The sequence below is a fragment of the Colias philodice genome, chromosome 7 (genome assembly GCF_061535455.1).
Source record: "Colias philodice isolate Cphi_HAF_F1 chromosome 7, ilColPhil1 Martin Lab GWU primary, whole genome shotgun sequence".
NCBI lineage: Eukaryota > Metazoa > Arthropoda > Insecta > Lepidoptera > Pieridae > Colias > Colias philodice.
In genome coordinates, this window is record NC_143092.1 from 2768148 (window position 1) to 2788042 (window position 19895).

The following is a 19895-nucleotide window of genomic DNA, read 5'->3' on the forward strand; positions in this document are numbered from 1 at the left end:
AAATTGTTATCGAAGTAAATCAAATACAATTCAGAAAGTATAATAATATTATCCAGGTATTTCAGTATTACTTCATGATTCCAATTGCAGAAAAAACTGATAATAATTAGAATGACTGTTCTAGTAAATACATAGATGTGTTTTTGTTTCAAGGCGCAACAAAATCCATAGAACTCGTTATATCAATTTTGTACATGTTTCTCATTTTGTTTTTTTTTTATTTTTTTACTTGAGCTACTTGGTAGTTAAAAAATAAAATTACTTAAATTGAAAACAAAAATTTATTTTCCAATTTATAAGTGCCTATTCGAAAAATATATATACATATAAAATTTGATACAACATGATATTAATAATAAATTTGATAGTCAACAATATATTATACAGGGTGTCCCAAAAAGTAGTGATGAACGGAAGCTGGGAGGTAGAGGACCAAGAGGGCTATCCGAATCACCCCCATGTGTGTTATGCGATTTTTCGTATTTTCGGAGTTATTACATTTTTTTCAATTTTTCATCTATCGCCGAGTACGATGAGATTTTTATTTATGGTGACGTGAATTATTGCGCTAGATGCTTGTTTTTTTTGTGTGCTAAGCTGAAAGATAGGCCAATTCAGTTTGGTAACATTTACTATCGTTAGATCTTCGAATGGAATAAAAAAAAGAATTAAATGCCAAGAAAGATAAAATTACCCAGTATGTTCATAACTTCAAGGGCCCATAAAAAAATAAAATCACATAAAAAAGGTTTTCCATTTGGCTTTTAAAAACTTGCTCTATCGATCAGGTAGCCACCATAAAAATTTCATTTTATTATTCTGAAGGCTTCAATCGAAAAATTGAAATCTAAATGTGGTAAGTGCAAAATTTTTATTAACATGATGATCATTAAAACCAATAAATAGGTGTTTAATTACCAGAATTTTTTTAAATAGCCCCGCTGTTGCTCAGTGCAAGTGCGACATCACCGTAAAAAGTTGTCTTTTAAATGTCTGAATGCTTTTTTATCATTTTTAATGGTTTCTTCTGCTACTATGAATTTCCGGGTTATTTCGTCCAAATTGGGGCATTCTCTCAAGTAGCCGAGGTCTTTTTAGTATCCCCATTGAAAAAAAATCAATGGGGTTTATTCGAGGGACCGTGGAGGCCAGGCTTTAAAGCAGGCGTCACCGGCGCATGCGCAGGCTGCAACGACCAATCCATCTTTCAGGGTATTTTTGCCCTTTAGCCTGGCCTCCACGGTCTCCGGACATAAACCCTATTGAATTTTTTCCGTGGGGATACTACAAAGACGAGAGACTGCCACAATTTGGACGAAATAACCCGGAAATTCATAGTAGCAGAAGAAACCATTAAAAATGATAAAAGAGCATTCAGACATTAAAAAGACAACTTTTTACGGTGATGTCGCACTTGCATTGAGCAACAGCGGGGCTATTTAAAAAAAATTCATTTTTAAACACCTATTTATTGGTTTTAATAATCATCATGTTAATAAAAATTTTGCACTTACCACATTTAGATTTCAATTTTTCGATTGAAGCCTTCAGAATAATAAAATGAAATTTTTAAGGTAGCTACCTGATCGATAGAGCAAGTTTTTAAAAGCCAAATGGAAAACCTTTTTTATGTGATTTTATTTTTTTATGGGCCCTTGAAGTTATGAACATACTGGGTAATTTTATCTTTCATAGCATTTAATTCTTTTTTTTATTCCATTCGAAGATCTAACGATAGTAAATGTTACCATACTGAATTGGCCTATCTTTCAGCTTAGCACACAAAAAAAAACAAGCATCTAGCGCAATAATTCACGTCACCATAAATAAAAATCTCATCGTACTCGGCGATAGATGAAAAATTGAAAAAAATGTAATAACTCCGAAAATACGAAAAATCGCATAACACACATGGGGGTGATTCGGATAGTCCTCTAAGTCCTCTACCTCCCAGCTTCAGTATATCACTACTTTTTGGGACACCCTGTATATCATTAAAATGTTCACATGTATAAAGATAGAAATTTGAGAAGATTCGAATATGACTTGACAAGAAAAAAATAAGAAACTTTTGTAAATGTTTTTTTAATCAAAAAACACGTCAAAATAATTAAAAACTACTCTATAAAGAACATCATCAACATCATACCATCTCAAATTTCAATCTAATAAACAGGTTTGTATAGGACGGATTTAACCTTTCAAAATTTTAATAGCAAAAACGACAAGCTAAAAATTTGTAATTAAAATTTTCCCATTAAAAATATAAACTCTCTTAACTGACTTCTTAAGTCATGATGGAATAAAAAATACTAAAAATAGATTTAATTTCTTAAACATCTATAAAGTAATTTCATCCAAGCATTTGATTCAGTCTCTCTTATGAAACTTATATATTATTTCACTAAGCGTACATTTTTTTCAAATCCTTCCTTAAAATCTTTCCTGTACTAGTTTTAGGGATTTCATTTACGAAAACAACTTCTTCTATTTTCTTGAAAGAGGCGACTTGGTTCGCGACAAAGTCTTGGAGTTCCTCAGGGGTCGCGCTGAGACCATTTTTCTTTATAATAAATGCTTTTGGAACTTCGCCGTGGAATTCGTGGGGTACTCCTAGAATTTAAGAATGCAAATGTATGAATTTAAAAACAATTTAAACAACCGTCTAGAGTTTAGACTAAATATTTTTATAAGGTGTATAGTATAGTATGCATATTACTACGCATTTTTTTAAATATATATTATAAAAACTAAACATTTGACTTTTAAAATATTAACTACATTATACCTACTAAATACAACCAATTAATAATATTCATCCAATATAAAATTTCTAATGTTGCTTGAAAATAATTAAAGCACCATTTATTAACTGATAAAATGTTTGTTTTGTGAAATTTTAAGAAACCCAATAGGTACAGTTTTAATCTTGTTTTCTTGTACATTAAGTTATACATATAGCTGTACTAAATTCCTTACCAATAACAGCAGCATCCTGAACGGCTGGATGCGATCGGAGCAAACTTTCCAGTTCCGCTGGTGCTACTTGCATTCCTTTAACCTGAAATAAATTAGTACCATATGTTGTTACATTCCATTTAATTATGTTGATAAATAAATTAAACAATACAACCTTTAAATATCAACTATTGAATTAAAAGAACAAATATAATATATTAAAAGGCATTTTTCATAATCGGTCGGTTTTACCAATTTCTTATTATTGTTCCAAATACTTTTCAATTCATTTATTATTTAGCAAAACAGAACATATCCAAACTACCATAACAATAATTGATGTCCTTTTTTATCTTTTTAAGTATCCACATAATTATGTTTTTATTAAACAACAAACCTTAATAAGTTCCTTAATCCTATCAGTCACGTACAATCCGACATTAGGCTTATAATACCCAAGGTCTCCAGTTTTGAAGAAACCATCTTCAGTAATTGATTCTTTAGTTGCTTTCTCGTTTTTGTGGTAACCTTTCATTAGGGTTGGTGATCTTACTAACAATTCTCCCGACTGAAAATTAAATATGGGAATTCGTCATAGAAGTGTTATTTCTCTAAGTTAAGCTCATTAAACAAATAAAAAACTATCGACAACATGACAAGAATTCATTTATTTCAGATCACCATGTTTTAACATTAGCAAGATAAAAAATTCAATCATGATACAGGATTCAAACCCATCATACATTTTAACAATCTTTTTACTCTTTCGATTTTATAGAATAAAATTTAAAGACATTTAATTTGAAGAAATACAATTTCACTTGCATCTGAAATGATATATTAGGTAACAAAAATATTACTTTAACTTTAGGATTTTTATAATATCAGCTATATGTATTATAAATTGCATTTATTAATACTTACTTCACCAATAGGCACATCATTTCCAGTAACCGGATCAACAAACTTCAACTCAACATTAACCATCGGTTCGCCACACGACGAATAGTCTTCTATCTTTGTGTCTATAAATGTGGTAGTTGTTAGCGAACACGTTTCTGTTGCTCCGAAACCTTGTCCGAACGCTAGGTTCGACTAGAAATTGTTAATTTTAAGTTAAATTATTAAGGGCCGATTTTTCAATGCTTGGATAAAACTTATCCGTCCAATAAAGTATAACACGATAATATTAAAATGTCATGTAAAGTGTCACATACGGGCAATTAGAATACATTTTGGTGTTTTATATACATTATTCGGCGAATAAGTTTTATCCAAGCATTGAAAAATCGGCCCTTATAAGAACAATCAGTGTTTCCAAAATCTATTTAGTTTTATTTCCTTGGATAGTATTATTCAAGTAGTATTATTCAATAAAATAGATGGATTAATTCTGTATCATTGTAACAAGCAATCAATATAAAAAAACCTTCTGTTCCTTACTAGACTATAAGCTTGTTCTACAACTTCTGATGATGGTCTGTATTGTCGGTTAGTTAAAACTTCAAATTAAAATTTTAGCAATGAGTCGTCAAGCTGGCCTTATCAGTACTCAATTACATATTACTACTTATAATATTGAAGTGAAACTTCTTTAGGCGCGTTGAGGGTAAAATTTCAAGACCATCACATCATCAAGTAAGGTGACGATTTTCGTATCTTTGAATCTTGCCAAAGATTTCTGACACGTGTTTACATCCGTCTTTTTTTTCTTCTATTAAACCTTTGATTTTTGAAGTGAAACTTCTTTATCGGGGTTGGACACAAATTTAGTGTAACATTTTTGCGTTACGCCGTACGCGTGACATTTTTGCGTTACGCCGTACGCGTGACATTTTTGCGTTACGCCATACTCGTGACATTTTTAAGGTCATAAAGAAGTTTCACTTCTTACGTGTGTAGTCTAGTACACGCATACATTTTTTTTCTACTATTTCTATACTCACCTTACTCTTTTCCAGGATAGCATCAGCATCAGATGCTGCTAGCGGTGCGGCTCCACATATAATTCTACGAACATTTGTGAAATGTTCTGCTTTTACATCGGGATGTTTTCCTAACAGAATCACTGAAAGAATAATATCTATATATATCTAAAACTCAAAGGTGACTGATATAGTGATCTATCAACGCACAGCCCAAACCACTGGATGTATCGGGCTGAAATTTGGCATGCAGGTAGATGTTAGGACGTAGGCATCCGCTAAGAAAGGATTTCCCGAAATTCTTGCGGGAACGGGGAAAAAGGGGAATGCACGTACAAAGTCGTGGGCGGAAGCTAGTTTATATATAAAGTATTTGTTTCAAATTTTATTACTATAACCTAAGACTATAAAATTATCAATTTGTGCAATCTAATGATAATTACTAAATTTACGGTATGATTAACATTGAAAAGAATGCAATTCTTATCAAATCCTCAGATTAATATGAAAAATTTGGAATAACGTCAACATTCTTTAATTATTGTTATGCAATATAAAGCTTTTGGTAGATTTTAGATCTTCCGGAGAATGTTCTATCATCATGATTATATCTAAGACTAGCGGTCCGCCCCGGCTTCGCCCGTGGTACATGTTTACGTTTTCTCTACATAAGAACCATCCTCGTACTTCAAGGAATATAATAAAAAAAGAATTATCGAAATCGGTTCAGCCGTTCTCGAGTTATGCGCTTACCAACACATTTTGCGATTCATTTTTATATATATAATCCAGTCTGTAGGTATTTATGCTCTACAAAAGGTGGGGTAGAAAATGTTTTGAAACGATATTGTTTAGGTATGAAAGGTTAATCAAAATCCAAGTTTTCGACCTTGACGGACCCAGGCGCTAGCCGCCATCTTGAATTAAAGGTGCTAAAATTAGGTATATTTTAAATAACTTCTCAATTGTTTACTAAATCACAAAAGTGTCTATGAGGGGTTCAAAGAAGACAAAATTACCTACATTTTTTTCATACATGATTATTCTGTAAGTCTTAAAGGTAAAAAGTTACAAGCGACGGAAATAATAATATTTACAGAAATCATATAATTTTAATTTTGTTTAAAAATTGTATAGCTATCATTTTTTAATTCTCTTTGATGGCCCGGGCTGGTTAATGATGGCTTCTTCATTATCGTCGCTGAAATTTTCTGTTTCATTGTCTGTATTTTTAGTTTCCAACCATGAAATTTCGTCATCATGACCAGAAGAAATCGAAGACGCTGGAGCACGTTTTCTAGTAACTTTTTACGGAGGGGACATGGATAAGGAATCCTTAGAAGATATCCGATATGAACGATTCGTAAAGTTATCAATAAAAAGTAAATTTAATCGACGAAATTTCATGGTTGGAAACTAAAAATACAGACAATGAAACAGAAAATTTCAGCGACGATAATGAAGAAGCCACCATTAACCAGCCCGGGCCATCAAAAAGAATAAAAAAAGATTGCTGCACAATTTTTAAACAAAATTAAAATTATATGATTTCTGTAAATATTATTATTTCCGTCGCTTGTAACTTTTTACCTTTAAGACTTACAGAATAATCATGTATGAAAAAAATGTAGGTAATTTTGTCTTCTTTGAACCCCTCATAGACACTTTTGTGATTTAGTAAACAATTGAGAAGTTATTTAAAATATACCTAATTTTAGCACCTTTAATTCAAGATGGCGGCTAGCGCCTGGGTCCGTCAAGGTCGAAAACTTGGATTTTGATTAACCTTTCATACCTAAACAATATCGTTTCAAAACATTTTCTACGCCACCTTTTGTAGAGCAGAGGCTTTTAAATTTCCCCACAGACTGGACTAATATATGTATAAGAGAAGATTGTCCATTATTGTTTTATTAGTCCCAACTCCCATAACATATTATGTATGTACCTATATTGTATATTGCAACATTACGTCAACTTTTTTTATGATTTGGGAATTCACCTTACACCTTTCATTGGCGTAATCTATAGATAGATGGCCACTTAAATGAATGCAATACTGGCAATCTTTTTACATTGCTAGCTCTTGTTTATTATTTATTTCATTTATAGTGAGAATTATTAATGCATTTAGCTAACACAAAAAAAATAAACTTAATAAATATAAAAAATGCTACATCAAAGACAAGTGTTCTTAAGTACCTAATTAATGGTCTCTATTAAGAATAATTTTGAAACATCATTAAAATGCAAACTAACTGATTGACTCATATTTTCCTCCTAGATTATCATCTTAAAAAGGGGTGTCCTTGCGCGACGTTAAAACGACTTCCTTAAATCAGTTTAAAACAATATTATAATTGATAACTGTATTTTTACTATTATTATATCTTAAAAAACTATGACGGTCACAATATATTTTTGAAGTGAAACTTCTTTAGGCGCTTTGAGAGTAAAATTTCAAGGTCGCGTCATGGCAATACCGTCACGTCATGGAGTAAGGCGATGATTTCAGTATCTTTGAATCTTGCTAAAGAAGTTTCACTTCTGACACGTATGCTCAGCACACACGCTCTTATTTATTTTCTTTATATGTTTGATATTTTTTAACTCACCAATAGGCGGAACCACATACAAGAGATGTGGTTTATCGTTCTTCAGAACATCAAAGAAGGTAGTTGCAGAAAATCGTGGCATTGTGACCAATTGGCAACCCTTGGTTATATGGCCTATTAAAGTTACCACTAGCCCATAGATGTGGAAGAATGGCAGGATACAGGGCACTATGTCTTGATAATTTGCTGAAATATATTCAAAAAAACTTTTATGAATATTACATAACAGCAAATTATGTATTATTAACTGAAATTGTCAAAATCTAAATAAATAGGTAATTATTAATTTACAAATGAATATACCTAAACAATTTTTTGCGTAATATTTGCTAAATCATGAGTCTACTAAAATTAACGACAAGTATGTAAATTTATAGATGAATGCACAAATTCTCACATTAGTTGTATTGCGTTTATTTAATAGAAATAACCGTATATGAGTTAAATTAATTAGGTACTTATTAAAATAAAATCAATTGTACAACAATTGATGCATACAATTGAGTCATGAAATCCAACAATTCAGAATATGATGATGATTCGTTTATGAAACTGAAAATGTATTTTTTACTAATAAAATCTACTCGACTTCTTAAATACGTTAAAAATAGAAAACTATTTATAAAACGAACCGTACAAGAAATGATGTAAGTACATAATCGTTTGAGTATAGACCTAAACCAGTAATTATTAACTACGAAGTCGATACCTTAGTTACTTAAAAACTAGTTTTAGTAACTGGGTCTCGATAGTTACATTGTAGAGTTGTATAATTTGCTATCCGTATAAGAACATCTATACTTAGTAGATTTAACAGTTTAACAGATAGAATTGAATGACGGTATTAATCAACATATTATGAGACCAAAAAAATAAACTGCAGTTGGCAAAATATTGCCACTCTCTAGTAAAATTCTTGTTTCTTTATACTTAATTTTCCTGATAGCTTATTTTTAAATTTACATTTGTTTGTGGAGTTCTGGTGTATTGATTATTTTATTCATTTTAAATTCATACATTTATCTTACAACTAGCTTTCCGCCTGCGGCTTCGCCCGCGTTTTCAAAAAAAAAACCCGCATAGTTCCCGTTCCCGTGGGATTTCCGGGATAAAACCTAGCCTATGTCACTCAGAAATGATGTAGCTTTCCAACAGTGAAAGAATTTTTCAAATCTGCCAAGTAGTTTCGGAGCCTATTCAATTCATACAAACAAACAAACAAACAAAAAATCAAACCTTTCCTCTTTATAATATTTGTATAGATGTATAGATAATTAACGTACTAACAATTTTTTTTTATGTATCGATTAAAATTTCCATTTATTTACTATGTAGTAATCAAAACACTATCTAGATACTCAATTACTACTCAAGGAACAACTTACCATCGGCCATCAACGCGAAATCATTAGGCTTTTGGCTCATCAATGTACTACTGGCTAGTAAATTCCCATGCGTTATATCAACTCCTTTAGGAAGACCTGTTGTTCCACTAGAAAACGGTATAAAAGCAACATCATCTTTCTTCCTCTCTATTTTTTCCAACATAGCATAATCAGCCTCTGCATTTTCAGCGATTTCAGAAAATCTTATCGCTCCATCTGGTAAGGTTTTGTTTGGTTTATCTAATAGAACAATTTTAGCTTGACTTTTAGCACTTTGAAGACCCTTTCTAAGGTTATCGTAACATTCGGAAATTGTGACCACCACTTTTGGATTTGTTGTCGCCACTTGATGGCCTATCTCCACTGGAATTATAAAAATCAAACTTTATTAATAATTATTTTTTGTTCTAATTCAATAAAAATATTTTAAATAAAATATAAAAGATATTATTAACGTAAGTAATAGCAAGTTATTAACCTTGACAATTTTTAATTGTTTTGAAATTCACGTTATTGTTATAAGGACTTTTTTACACTTTCAATCTATTTTTATTAATGTCATTTAAAACGCAAAAATAAATCTACATTTAGTATTCTATTATTAGTAAATTCATTTTTCAGCAAAATGTCTCACGTTTTTCATGTTCACGAGTAAATAATTTAGGTATCATCAATATTTTTTATTATAAATACATAATTAATTTCCTATTTTGCTTCTATTACACGTGTCTATATTTGCATGTCAATTGGTTCTTCAAGTATCAGATTACAGTTTATATTGAGTAAACTGCAAACTACCTTTTCAACGCTAAAGGATATTAAACAATTCTTACTTTCTTTATAAATAGGGTTTATTGTAGTCACAATACATCCTGCCTTTAGAGATCCAAAGGCAACTACAGGAAACTCTGGACAATTAGGTAACATCACTGCTACAACATCGTTTGCTTGTAACCCTAATTTCTTCCGAAGGGATGTCGCGAATACTGCTGTATACTTCCATAACTCTGCAAACGTGTAGGTCTTCTTTGTTTCTGCACATTTCTGGAATAGATTAGATAAGGATATTAGTGGCTACACTTCACTTGGTATCAATATTCTAGCATAATATATGATGAATATATTGTTAAGTACGAGCAGTGGGGAGGACCTCGGACTTCAAATCGGTAAGTCGGGGGCTGAAGACCAGGTGAGTACGCCGGAAATAAATTGTTTTTTCAATTTATCTGCGCATGTTGATGATATAACCACTGTTCAAAACGGTGAAGGAAATCATTGTGATGAAACCGACATGTCGAAAAATCAAAAAGTTCGACGATATGTGACATCTTCCAACCCGCACTTGTGCACCGTGGTTGTTAGTGAATGCAATTGAGAATGACTGAGACTACTGAGACGATTGAGACTGCAGGTTTACGAGCCCGAATCCTGCAGTGAGAACATAATAGGATGATGATGATGAAATCATTAACTGTTAATTTTGTTTTATTTAGCTATCAAATTGTCAAACAATTTCTTATTTAAGAAGATGTGTATTGCATGTTGAACATCTTTATGCATGTATTTCCACTTAGTTCCTTGCAATTTTCAGCAATTTGGTAAATTGTACTATAGATTGTTTACTTAAGTGTGTAGACATAACAATAATCACGCTAAGGTCGTCTAATGTCGATATTATTGCTGAGACTGTCTCGTAGTATTAATAATGTACTATGTGGTCTCGTAATCCATTTATCATTTAGAGATATTGGCAAATCCTCTTTAATTACTATTTTATCTGACTTCGTGTAAACTCATTATTTCATTATTAATCAACTAGATTTCCGCCCGCGGCTTCGCCCGCGTTTGTTTTTTTTTTCCCGTTCCCGTGGGATTTCCGGGATAAAAACCAAGTGTAAAAACCAATATGTGTTAATCCAAGTTACCCTCTATATGTGTGCTAAATTTCATTGTAATCGGTTGAGTAGTTTTTACGTGAAAGAGTAACAAACATCCATACATCCATACATCCATACAAACTTTCGCCTTTATAATAAGTATATATATTAGAATATTAGATATTAGATTTAGAAAGTTAAATAGCAGTTGTAGAAGAATATAAATTTTAATTTCATGTTAAGGCTTCTCTGTGATCGTTCAAATAATACCTACTTACGAAGTAGGTATGCAAAAAGTCAATTGTTTTTATCGTTTTAATTTAATCAAAACATTAACTTGTACACACCTTCATTCGTTTATCTGTCATCAAAACCGCTATCAGTTATGGTATCACCACTCGCATATTTTAATCTTATTTACTTTATAATGTGCGATTACATTATCTTTTTTGGGCTATCAAGCTTTGAGTCATTTTTTTTTTAATTTTAGCAAAATTTTACGATACTATCGCTAGGCCTAATGTCTGAAATTCATTTCATTATTTCTGTTATCTGACATCAGACGCTGATAAAAATGTAATTAAGTAAAAAATCCCAATGAGGGGCTACAATTTATCATGTAGACCTAATATTATGAATATTTTGACTTTTTCATGTAATTATTTTTAAATTCCGTGTGAATTGAGCATTTTTTCACGAAAAATGTATGTGTGTATGAAAAATCGTCAAACCTATCTGACAATTATAAAGCCTTATCAGATAGGTATCATAGAAATATTTTGACTCACGGGGTCATTATTCCTTTATCAGCATACATTACAATTATAGCTATATAGGTACATTATCAAACTAAAAATTCGGGAACTAGGTATTATGAATGCCGTGTGCATTCCTACAAAATTCCTACACCAACTATGGATTCAGGATTTGCAAGGCTGGCAAGATTGCTTCCTAGCACAAAATAGAATGTCCAAAACCATTCACTTATCAGTTTGAGCAATACAAATGAAGATAAAACTGCGTTATATTGTGAAGTTCTCGAAAATTCGACTGTAACTAACTATTTATTTTTTTAAAGGAAATAATAATAGGAAATAGGTAGTTTTAATATATATTTTTTAATTTAATGTAATATTAAATTCAACTTCCTAGAAAATATTACTACTTTTTGATTAATATAATAACGAGAAATAAGTACTTCCATAATTATCGTATAGAGGAGAAGTCAAGGAAAAAAAGTAGCCTTAACTTACTCAACTTTATAGCTATTGTAATAACTATCATTGGAATTTTCAACATAATATTATATTTAAATTCCTAGTAAGCTATAGATAAATATATGTTTATCTATACTAATTCTATAAATGCGAAAGTAACTCTGTCTGTCTGTTATTCAATCACGCCTAAACTACTGAACCAATTTGCATGAAATTTTGTATGGAGATATTTTGATACCCGAGAAAGGACATAGGCTACCTTTTATTTCGAAATATGTACCACGGGCGAAGCCGGGGCGGACCACTAGTTGGTAATAAATATGTGTCAATAGATTACTTTTAATCACTACATATATAATATGATACTATAGAGTAAACAGGTAGTCAGGCCTATACCAAATGTAAATTGTAAAATTCTCCTCGATGATTCATGATTTCAAGAATTATTTATATTGATTTAATTTTATACTAAACGTAAACATAATATTATGTACACACCTACATCATGTTATATAGAGGTTATGTTGATATATTTTATCGTTTTTTCTTAGATTTGTTCATAGAACTACCGTAAACAAGTTGTGAACTTGTTTGTTACGATAGCTACGTCATAATATTACCAAATCTAGGAAAATTTTATTTCTATAAATATTAATGCAAAAAAGTCGATTGATACTTAATAATAATAATATAATGTTCGACTCTACCTTTGAACAGAACTGAGCAATTTTTCGGTAACCAATAACCATATTATAACATAAGTACATATACGTATGTTATAATATGTATTTACTGCTCATCAGGCGACCGTGCGACGATATTATTATAGCTATTTAATAAATTTCATCTAGGTATACTATATTTATAACAGTCATCATCTTATTGTCAATACATCCATATCTATACTAATACTAGCGGCCCGCCCCGGCTTCGCCCGTGGTACATATGAAAAATAGATGTTGGCCGATTCTCAGACTTACCCGATATGCACAGAAAATTTCATGAGAATCGGTCCACCCGTTTCGGAGGAGTATGCAGACTAACATTGTGACACGAGAATTTTATATATAAGATTCTAAAGAGGAAAGGTTTGTATGTATGTATGTATGGTTTTCACGCATAAACTACTGGACCGATTTTGATGAAATTTGGCACAGATAATCTTTAGACCCTGAGAAAGAACATAGGCTACCTTTTATTGCGAAATATGTACCACGGGCGGCTAGTATCAAATATTCCGTAAAATCATCGTCTCGAAAGCCGAGTTCACATAAACGGAAGTTACAGTATGACATAATAGACAAAATCTGCATAACCTCAACCTTGATAGTTTCTGCTCATTTTATTATTCGGCTTACGCTAAATGACCTCGTCGCCAAATTAGCGTTGCGTGTATTATTTATTTTTACCGGTAAATACGATCGTCTTTTGGGAAAACTGTATTTCCTTCTACGAAATGTAATTGTAAAATATATTTAATTTAAGTCTTGTTTTACTAACCTTTAAACTGTTTTAATTAATGTATTTGTGATTCATATAACGTTACAGATTACTTAGTTATTTATTAACCTATTTGTCTTTATCATAATATATGACGGGGAAAATGAGGAGATTATTTCGTTCGTAGTCATTTCATGAATGTAGAGTACCTAGTAGAGAAATATTAGGAAATATTAGTTACAGATTTTTAAACGTTAAAATTGCTTTTTTATCATTTGGTCGTAACTATTGTAGGTATACTATTTATACAGGTGGGTGACATTTAATTTCAAAATTTAAGAAGTATAGAATATAAAATATTTTTAAACTAGCTGCGCTAGCTATCTATGAGGTAGATTAGATGCGTACCTAACTTTTTGTTTGAAATCTTTTAAATTGGATAAATATTTCGTCTCATACTTATCTTATCGAAAGTAATAAATATTTAAAGATTTATTATAAAAACGTCTACCTAGGTAAAATGAGAGAGAATAAAAAGGCCAAAGATTATTTATTGTCTCGTTAGATTTTTCAGGTGACAAACAACAGTTTCAACACAAGATATATTTAACCTGATATTGTTTATAATCTTTTTACAAGGCCACAACTAATACGTAAATCTGCTTATCTTATCTGCAAACGTGTGGACTTTGAACAATTATGCCAAAGTCCACATGCAATAAAATTAAAAATATAAAAATAGCCTAGGAATAGCACGTTATGTTGTAAAGAACGAATCTGGATGGTGAAATTTTCCATAAGGAAAAAACCATAGGTATGGTGTCCACCTTCTGCATAATATAAATAGTACACTATAATAATTACTTATTATGATATACCTAAGGGCTTTAATATTATTGAATAAAAATAACAAAGTTATTCAAAAATTAATGAATATTCGTATGAAATAATATCAATTCTTTATGGAACCCAATAAAGATAAAATATTATGATATGAAATTGATATTATGTTTCACATCATAGTGAATAGTGATATAGGGGCGAAAACTAATTAAGTATATGCTTTTGATTTTAAATAACTGACTCTGAAGCTACCTACATTCGTGTTAATTTTACGCAAGTAACAGTGACTTAATTTGATTCCAATATTATCGGTTTATCTAACTATAACTAATTAATAAATATTTTTCGATAACAATAAAAAAGTTGTCCGATTTTGAAACATTTTATTTCATACGAAAACTGTTTCAGATTTAAAGATTTCAGACATTTCCCTCATCTTAATAGAATTGAGATTTACAATATAACGTTATAACTTTCAAAATAAGTATTTAGGATATCTAGGTAGTAGGTACATATCAAATCTCTCAATCAGAAAATCCTGCATGCTTGATTTGCTCATTGCCTTTTTTGCCATGTTGACATTACCTATTTGGATAAAAATTTATTTTTTGAATTAACACCTTTCTGAATATAGTATACGGTCTACACACGTTATAATGTAGGTACTTATATACAATGTAATTATATTTATATATGTATTTCATTTACAATGTAATTATTGTCTTCTGCAATATCACGTAATAATGCCCATAAAATTATTTATAAAGGCAATAAAAACATCGTAAAAATTACGATACATATTTATATAAGTATACCTATAGTTACAGGACAAAATATACATAACATATTTAATACCTACTTCATTCTTTATTTAGATATTATGTAGCTATACCTGCTAAAATAATTATATTAATCAAAGATGTGTCAAGAACCAACGAATAGGTGGTAATAATAGATTATTTTCATAATCATTAGAAATGGGTTAGGGTCATCCAATTGGTGGAAAAACGAAAGTAAATTATTTATTTTTACAAGGGTCAGTATTGATATGGTATTGATAATAAATCAGTCCGGACCATCGGTCCGGACATCTATAGGTACTTATTTTTTTATTTTCTATTAGATACTCGCTTTTATTATATTCTCTCTATTTCTTATATTTCATACAACGCTTTGAGAGACAGAGCTGTAAAAGCTAGAAGGCATGCTATACAAGATGACTTATTGTGTTTCTAACGATGGCAAATCACTTATTGTTCTTTACTTCCTGAATTTATAAATGCAATTGCCCCAAACATTGGTTATATGTAGGTACCTGGTAACAAGGTAAATATTTGGAGATCCTGGTTCTATATCAAATTAGTTCAAAAATAGTTCGTAAAATTTTAAAAATAATGAGCAGGAAATAAGAGAAATATTTAAATTTTCTAGTTTTTATAACACGGAAATAATAAAAAATATATTATGTATATTATATATTGAACAAAGTGACGTTTTCGATTCAGTCTCACGCACATTCGCAAAAACCTGCCCTTGATGCGAAGTTTTTATTATTATATTATTTTGTATTGTGTAAGTATGTCATTAATTAAGTTTTAAAATCTTATCCACTATCCGCAAACTATAAACATTGTGGACAATGGACATGTTACAGGAGGCCGATTAGCTAAGATAATCGGTATAAACCTGAGTAGTATCTGAAATTGCATAATATTCCTCAAGCTGCAAGCATGGCCTGTGACTTATATGTAATATCCCAGTTGAAATGTACAACCTTTTGTTACATCTAAACAAAAACGATGTAGAAATCAATTTATGTTAGTGTACCTAATGTATATTTTATTTCATGTTTTATACTTTATTGAAGGTTTATTGTTAGAACTTACAAGAGCGATATGGTTGCTATTCCATCGATGAGAATCAATCCAAAGCCGGTCTAAAAATTTCATATCCGGAACAACTACATCAGGAATCGATGATTTGACTATAAATTGTTCATTTTTATTCAATTTCACACTCGCAGACAATTTTCTAACAGATTTCAATTCTTTTATTTCACGTAACAATAATTTTCGCGCCATATTTACAAATTCGCGCGCGCTTTTCTCAACAGCGAATTGTAGACTGAAGAGCTTCGCGAATCGCGAGTCGCGTTTTACGCAAACTTTATAATACTGCTAATTTGAGCTGTGCGAAATGAATGAATCCAGAATATTTTTTATTTGTTTATTAACAAAATACTTTTAATAGTGAAGGTGGAGCATTTATGTTTCATTTATATATGCACTTAATCAATATAATATTGTATAATTATAATTATTATCTTACACATAATGCATAATAAGGCCAATCCTATCCGTGCGACTTTTATATTAGTTTTTCGAAGTATTTGAGCAAAAAATATGTTTAATCTGCAATATAAAAATAATTACTATATATTAGTAGATTCATATTTTAGGTAGGTACTTAATAATAATCGAAGGACTGATTTGTAATAAGTACATTATATTATTATTATGTTTCTATGTCCGAACTCCGAAACTGATAGCGAAACGCCCCTGTATTCGGGTAATTTTTTTTTTTCAATGAGCATACATATACGTATCCCGTATAGACTTTTTCCAAGATTAGATACTTAATAGGTACCTATAAAATATGCAATAGCAAATTTGAATCTATAGCACATATTACGAAATAGTTACTTTACCCTTTGTTAATTGAGTTTTTTTATAAATATTTTGCGACTAACATGCGACCCGGATATTCGTACTTAAAATTATTTATCTTCAACAATTCATTGCCCCCTAAAGATTAAAAAATATGACGGCTAGAAAGTACGTACAGATAAGATAAAATAATAATAACGATATAATTCGTTTCAATGTTTTTTAGTCACAGAATTTTGCGATAAAGTGCTAAATTTTAATACAACATAATTTAATATTTGTATTACTTTGCGAGCAGTTGTTATTATCATCAAAATATGCCGATGTTTATGTATACCCCATATCTGCTGTTTATATACAGCAGATATGGGGAAATTTGTGTATGCCAACTTCAGTAGATCATTTGATTGTAAGTATCAAACTCAAACATTAATTTATTCAATTAGACTACTATTTAGTAGCACTTTCGAATCGTCATTACATAAGTATTTTTAACATTTACCACCGATTCGGAAAGCAGTATCTATGGAGAAGAATCGGCAAGAAACTCCATAGTTCGTATCGGGTAAGTACACTATGAGAATATACAGGACTACAGGTTTGATAATAATTATTACAGCAGTCATACTATTATATTTTGATTTACCTTTTCATTAACAATAATTCTGGTATAGCTTTTAATGGCTTTGGAATTACCAGGAAATAAAAGCATCCACTTTAAATTTTAACTTAGGCGACCATTGTTTCTAAATTTTAACTGCTATGCTACTTTTTTAATATATAGGGTAACGGCACCAGTGGTCAGCCTCATAACAGCTTTTTGAAGTTTTGACAATTGCCATTTCTACAACAATCGTCGAATAAAAAAACGTACAACATGTATGGATTTATTGTTTATTGTAGTTTCGAATCAGCGTTTATCAAAAACAATAATTCTCTTAGTAAAATATATAATTAATTTTAAACAAAAAATGGCCCAGTGTCCCAGTGAACAGCCTCTAAAAACCAATAAACAGCCTTGTTGAACCCAGTGTTCAGCCTTTAGTAAGTATAACTAATTATGAGATCAAAATAAACAATGTTATATCAAAATCAACTATATTAATCACATTTTTATAGCAACGATTCACTTAGCACGAAAAAATATATATCGTACATAATACAAATATTATTTTAAACATACTATTACAATCTCTTTGTGTCTTCTTATTTTCTAGGAACTTCTTATTATTTATCATAAAAACAGCAATAATTCTTTTAAAAAAAATCAGCGATATTAGTTTATAATATTATTGATGTATCTATAATCCACAATATATATAATTATAATCAACCACAGGAGGATCTCTTTCGGAGGATTTCTCTGGAGGATACTGTTGTCTTGGCGGCATTTTTAGCTAGAAAAAAAGGGAACAATAATAACTTTTGGATATGAATACACATAATACCATTATTTCAGGTAAAACTTAACTAACATGAAGTATTACTTATATATTTAAACACAAACATTCGCATTTATACTTAAAATATTATTTCAATAACATCGTGGCTGAATACTGGATCATTGAGACCACAGATTGAGATCCAGTGGTCAGCCGCTTGAAAAAATATTTTGAAATGCGGCTGACCACTGGGTTTTCTAACAATTAGGAATAATCCCAGTAATCAGCCCCAGGGGCTGTCCATTGGATCTTTCATAAAAAATCAGTATCCAATGGTCAGCCCCTCAAATTTTTAAGTAAAAAAACAATATTTTTTATCAAATTTCATAAAATTAAATGCTCTAAGTAATCTATAAAGTTATTATCTATAAAACACAATCACATTTCATACTAAAATATGTTATTTCTCACCTTTCAAAAGAGCACCACGTGAAACAAAAAATATTGCAGACATGACACTTTTGCTCTTGTCGGCGGACAGCACCTGTACGAACGTGTTTACTTCTCTCCCCTGACCCCCTGCTGCTCCTATCGCGTGATGCATGAACCAATAACGAAACAGAGCTTCTATTTAAGTGCGCGTGATTTGGTTATTTTGATTACAGCGATATTTATGGCGAATAAACAACGCAATAGGCTGATCACTGGTGCCTGGCTGACCACTGGTGCCGTTACCCTACCTACGATACGAATATAAGCCACAGCGATTTTTTTTAACTAAAATTGGATGTGAGTCTTTCAAAAAAATTAAACACATTATTATAATAATTATCTTTTTAGTTTTTAATAAAAGGCAGGTTATAAAAACATTACATAACATAATAACAATAATCATTTTTATAAAGATCCATTATATGGATTAAACAAGCACCAATAAAAACACTTTAATATACGTACGTATTTTATGATATGTTTGATTTAACTCCATAATATAAAGAGATAATATTTTTTTAACAAGCGTTAAGTATAAAATCAAAGAAAAAGAAGATGCATTTTTTTTACTATTGGCAACAAAAATAGAACAATAGCTCATTTTAAATATTAAAATATTTAATAAAAAATTATGCAAAATACAATTAAAGCAAATATACGAAAACATGTTTAGAACGACGGAGATTCTTAAATCTTATAAAATATAAACCATTATTATTTATGCCAATACTTCAATAATCGTATTTTTATACAAAACTATGATATTCCGATTTATTAGATATTTAAATATTATAATCATACATTGTTCTTCGATATATTTAAGGTATTTAAAAATATGCTTAAAGCTAAAATGTATTCAAAATAACATCAGGCTTAACCCTAATTTTAAAAGAATAATTATTATAGACTAGTATACTTTTAAGGCACTTTGTAAAACTAAAGTAAATGTAAAAAATTAATAACAAATCCAAGTACTTATACCTCAACCGATAAAAAATATATTTCTAGCTTATAATAGTAGCTTAATAACTTTTATATTACATGCAAATATATTCTTCAGTGTAAATAGATATTTTGTATGATAAAAATTTTGAT

The 19895-nt window shown here is 30.4% G+C and overlaps 1 protein-coding gene and 2 long non-coding RNA genes across 3 annotated transcripts in view; 1 reads left to right on the forward strand and 2 right to left on the reverse strand.

Moving 5' to 3' along the window:
* The window catches only part of LOC149486940 (uncharacterized), an 87010-nt gene that overhangs the window by 40132 nt on the left and 26983 nt on the right, over positions 1–19895 (forward strand). The gene's annotated exons all lie outside the window — the stretch shown is intronic.
* On the reverse strand, positions 1994–16395 carry LOC149486942 (uncharacterized). Its single transcript, XM_089697180.1, has 9 exons — positions 16147–16395; positions 9717–9927; positions 8884–9246; positions 7499–7684; positions 4905–5026; positions 3883–4053; positions 3356–3526; positions 2980–3061; positions 1994–2613 (listed from the first exon to the last, which is right to left on the reverse strand). The coding sequence occupies exons 1-9, from the start codon at positions 16339–16341 to the stop codon at positions 2405–2407; spliced, it is 1710 nt and encodes a 569-aa protein (XP_089553306.1). The 5' UTR covers positions 16342–16395; the 3' UTR covers positions 1994–2404.
* LOC149486943 (uncharacterized) lies at positions 18066–19060 on the reverse strand. The gene is made up of 2 exons (XR_016315858.1): positions 18780–19060; positions 18066–18323 (listed from the first exon to the last, which is right to left on the reverse strand). It is a non-coding gene; the product is annotated as an uncharacterized LOC149486943 (long non-coding RNA).

Bases quoted from the DNA above. Each gene is read 5' to 3' on its own strand.
- LOC149486942 (XM_089697180.1), bottom strand. From the start codon at position 16,341: ATGGCGCGAAAATTATTGTTACGTGAAATAAAAGAATTGAAATCTGTT. The intron at 3,527-3,882 runs GTAAGTATTAAT...TTTAATTTTCAG, and splicing joins ATGATGTGCCTATTGGTGAA to TCGGGAGAATTGTTAGTAAG. The intron at 2,614-2,979 runs GTAAGGAATTTA...CTTAAATTCTAG, and splicing joins TCAGGATGCTGCTGTTATTG to GAGTACCCCACGAATTCCAC.